Here is a 4,431-nt window from a genome sequence, read left to right on the forward strand (position 1 = left end):
GAGTCCTACGTCGTCGGGCTCCCTGCATGGAGCCTGCTCCTCCCTCTGCCTGCGTCTCTGCCTCTCTGTCTCTCATGAATAAATAAATAAACAAACAAATAAATAAATATTGAAGATATCTAAAAAAATAAAAAATAAACCTTTGTCTGAACAAAGGCCTGTTGGCATATCTCCAGCTAACTGGTGGCCTTTTTAAATATGTTTTTTCTTGGGTCCAACCTCAACTCCTCTTAATAAGAATCTCTGAACTCTGCAAGCACTTCATGTAATTCTAATGAATATTAAAATTTGAGAATCATTGCCTTACGGATGTTTCCTATGAAAAACGATTCTGGGCAGCCCCGGTGGCCCAGCGGTTTAGCGCTGCCTTCAGCCCAGGGTGTGATCTTGGAGACCTGGGATCAAGTCCCACATCAGGCTCCCTGGACGGAGCCTGCTTCTCCCTCTGCCTGTGTCTCTGCCTCTCTCTCTCTCTGTGTGTGTGTCTCTCATGAACAACTAAAATCTTAAAAAAAAAAAAGAAAGAAAGAAAAACATATTCATGAACTTAAAGCCATATATACACAGAGCCAAAGGGTTGTCTCAACCATCAGACTGTGTGTAAGGCTGGATGTGTTCAGGAGTCAGGTGACTTGGTACCTGAGCCATGCCAGGTGCTAAATATTCTGAAAATCAGAGAATGATTAGTGACTTCTATTTTTTGAACTTGGATCCCTGGGGGTGGGGGCATTAGATGAAGTTTACTTCCTGAGCCTGTCTTCAGGTTAGCTGAGATTTCTGACAAGTGGCCCTTGGATAATTAACATCTGGTCTCATGACCTGAGGAGAAATAGTGTAATAGTTACTCATATTTTCCACATATGAGACCGTCTTCACAGAGTGATTGTCTTTTATAGACAAAATAATGCATTTCTCAGAAATAAATGAAATTGGCTACACCCTCTTATTATGACTTAACTCTCTGGGACTGAACACGTATTAGTTGATATTATGCTCAACTATAGTAAATTTCAACATATTTACTGTACCCTTAGCTATTTTGATTAAAATGCTCAAACCATGTTTTTGTATGTTCGTTTTAAAAAAGTCATAAAAACAGTATATACATCTACTGCTTCTTTAAAGAGAACATTTGCAGATTCTTACCCTGCATTTTAAGACTCCAAATGTCTTAATTATGCTGGTGGTCAACTAAACTAAACAGACATGCACTAAAAGGATAATGGAACATGAATACCACATTTAGAAGTGTCTTAGTACCAGTCACAGCCTCAAACAACAGCAACAAAAAACCACTCCAGAATGAAAATACTGGTATATTTGTATAATGCAAAGAGAAATACAGATATAAATCCTCAAAACGGAAGGTACATTAATAAAAATGTAGCATCATAAGCAAAAAATATTATACAGTACTTGCAGAATTTAGTCTTTCCATTTAAGATTACAATGTGTCTAACAAATATTTAAAATTATGGTTGTCATTATTAATTTAAAATATCCATCAGATGAACAGCACAGCTTAACCTAGCAAACATTTTAAGGAAATGCTTTGTCTTGTAGAAGTAGAGTATCATTATATTCCATTCATTTATACCATGAACAAAAGAACACTTTTCAAAGTGGAAATTAGTTTCTTAAGACAACAAAACTGGGCTTCTCAAAGCACAAGCTGTTTCCATAAATGTATTTTAATTTTCATTGGCAAAAAAAATACCTAAGCAATTCTGATTTAGTACTCTGCTTCTCAGAGCCTTCCCATTCCGTGAACCACAATCAGTACAAAAACATGCAATACTGTATTTTCTCCACACCATCACTAACCAAAACACTTTTACTCTTTTAAAAGTTACAATTTTACAGAAATGTTTCCACTCAAGATTGGTATAATACAGAGAGCAGTTGTTGATGTGTATTTTATAGTAGTAGAAAGTAAGGTAGGAAACAAATCCTGTTACTGCTTTAGAAACACTGCCTTGCTACTTTACACTCCCATTTCTGCTCTTTAAGTTCATCATCAATTACCGAACAAAGTTTTCGACACTTTCAAAGTACCAGACCTGACTCCACGGCCGCTGGCAACTCAGAGGAAACTCAAGACAATCTCCCCCCTTCCTCCTGCTTTCCAACAGAAGACCCTCAAGAAATCGAACTCGTGAAGTCCCGCCTAGGTTCCTCTACTTCACTGCAAAATGTAATGCCACTTGAGGTTGTCAAAAATAGCTTCTGTAGAAAACTGGCCATGGTCTTTAGGAAACGTTGCATGAAGAAAATTAGTTTAGCCTTTATTTAAAAAAAAAAAAAGGAAAGAAAGAAAGAAAAGAAAGAAAGAAAAGAAAAAAAGAAAAAAGAAAAAAGAAAAAAGGGGGGTGTGTGTGGGAAACACATGGAATAAAGGACGTCAGTACCAGTACAAAGACTCCAAGGCCTATTGTCAGGATGAAAATATACTTAGTAAGACAAATGCACGGAGCTGGGGTGGGGCTGGAACATTGAAACCCATCCCTCCCCCCAGTCCACCCCCCCCCCGAAAAAAAAGTAGTCTGTACAGTCCAAGTGCTTATGCACTTTGGAGAGTCATTTTGAAGGCAGCTTAGAAAATTAATTAAGGGGGCTAGAAGAGGGAGCAACGACATCACGGTCCGAGCCAAAAGGGAAAGGCGGGGTGGGTGGGTGGGTGGAGGGAGGGAGGGAGGGAGGGAGGGACACCCCCTTTCATAAGCCGATGCCTTTCAAATCGCAGGGGAGGGTGGCCTGGGTGGTCTGCGGGCTCTGGCAGCAGGGGAACTGGGCCCTGAAGCAGTCCCTCAGCTCCCTGTTGAAGAGGAAGCACACGACGGGGTTGATGCCGGCCTGGGCGAAGGTGAGCCACACGGAGGCCGTCAGGTAGGCCTGGGGGACGGCGCCGGGCCGCACCAAGACCCGCAGGTAGCTGGCCACGACGTAGGGCCCCCAGAGCAGCAGGAAGAGCAGGGTGACGGCGTAGAACATCTTGCACAGCCTCTTCTCGGTCTTGAACTCCTCCAGCACGAGGAGGCGGCGCGCGCCGCGGCCGGGCCCCGCGGGGCGGATGCCCACGAGCGCGGGCGGCGTGGGGCCGCGGCCGAAGCCCGCCGTCCAGTTGGCGGCCGCCTGGCCGGTGGCGCCGGGGCCGTGGAAGGTCCAGTCGTGGCTGACGGCGGGCACGAGGCGCGCGGGCCGCATCTTGCGGCGGTCGTGGATGAAGAAGAGCAGGCGGAGGTAGACCAGGTGCGTGGCGCCCACCACCACGGCCAGCAGCAGCAGGAAGCCGAGCGCGCCCGGGGCGCCGTCGGGCCGCTGCTCCAGGGCGCAGGGCGCGTCCTCGTCGTCGCCGCCGCCGCCGCCGCCGCCGTCCAGCACGGGCGGGAAGGCCGCGGCCAGCGCCAGCGCCCAGGCGGCGCACACCAGCATCGCGGCGCACGGCCAGCCGGCCAGGCGCTCGGCGTAGAAGCGGTGGTGCGCGATGGCCAGGTAGCGGGTGACGCCCACGCCCAGCAGCAGGAAGGCGGCGTGGAAGCAGAAGAGCGCGGCCAGGAAGGCCAGCAGCTTGCAGCCCAGCGCGCCCGGCGGCGCCCCCGCCGCGGCCGCCGCGCGCCTCGCCGCCAGCATGACGGCCGGGAGGCAGGCGAGCGCGCGCAGCCCGTCGGCCAGGCACAGGTCGAGCAGCAGGTAGTACGGGGCGCGGTGCAGGCTGCGCTCCCGCACGATCAGCAGCGCGAACAGCACGTTGCCCGCCAGGCTCACGCACAGCAGCAGGCTGAGCGTGGCCAGCTTGAGGCCCAGGGCGGCCGCCTCGCCGCCGCCGCCAACGCCGCCGCCGCCGCCCGGCTCGCTGGCGTTCGCCATCGCGGCCTCCGCAGGCCGTGCGCTCCGCCGCGGGGTCGCTCCGGGCCTCGCCGCTCCCCGGGGCCGCGCGCGCGCCGGGCTCCTCCGCCGCCGCCGCCGCCGCCGCCGCCGCCGCCGCCGCCGCGAGGGGCCCGCGGGCGAGCTCCCGGCCGGCCGGGCTCAGCCCGCGCCCCGCTGGCCCCTCCCGGGCTCCCCGAGCCGCCGCCGCGCTCCCGCTCCCGCTCCCGCCGCCGCTCCCGCTCCCGCCGCCGCCGCCGCCATCTCAGCAATGATGCGCGCAGGAGGCGGCGGCCACTCCCTGCACCCCGGGCGCCGCGGGCTTCACTGCGGACAGGGCCGCGCCGCCGCCCGCAGCCCCCCGCATCCTCCGCCGCCGCCGCCGCCGCCGCCGCCGCCGCGCCTCTAGGCTCTGCCCCCCGCCGGGCCCGCCGCCGCCGCCGCCGCTCCGCCGCTCCCGCTCCGCTCCGCCGCCGAGCCCCCTCCCCTCCGCCGGAGCGCGCAGCGTGGCCGCCGCCGCCGCCGCCGCCGCCGCCGCGTCCGGGCCGGGCCGGGCTATAGCCGCGG

At 54.4% G+C, this 4,431-nt stretch overlaps 1 protein-coding gene across 1 annotated transcript; it reads right to left on the reverse strand.

The window, feature by feature from the left end:
* Window positions 1–1,362: 1,362 nt before the first annotated feature.
* Window positions 1,363–3,867, reverse strand: GPR27 (G protein-coupled receptor 27). Its single transcript, XM_055344615.1, has one exon. It carries the CDS (start codon window positions 3,865–3,867, stop codon window positions 2,716–2,718), a length of 1,152 nt encoding a protein of 383 aa, XP_055200590.1. The 3' UTR covers window positions 1,363–2,715.
* Window positions 3,868–4,431: the final 564 nt, after the last annotated feature.

This window comes from Nyctereutes procyonoides, unplaced genomic scaffold (genome assembly GCF_905146905.1).
Source record: "Nyctereutes procyonoides isolate TBG_1078 unplaced genomic scaffold, NYPRO_anot_genome, whole genome shotgun sequence".
Classification (NCBI taxonomy): Eukaryota; Metazoa; Chordata; class Mammalia; order Carnivora; family Canidae; genus Nyctereutes; species Nyctereutes procyonoides.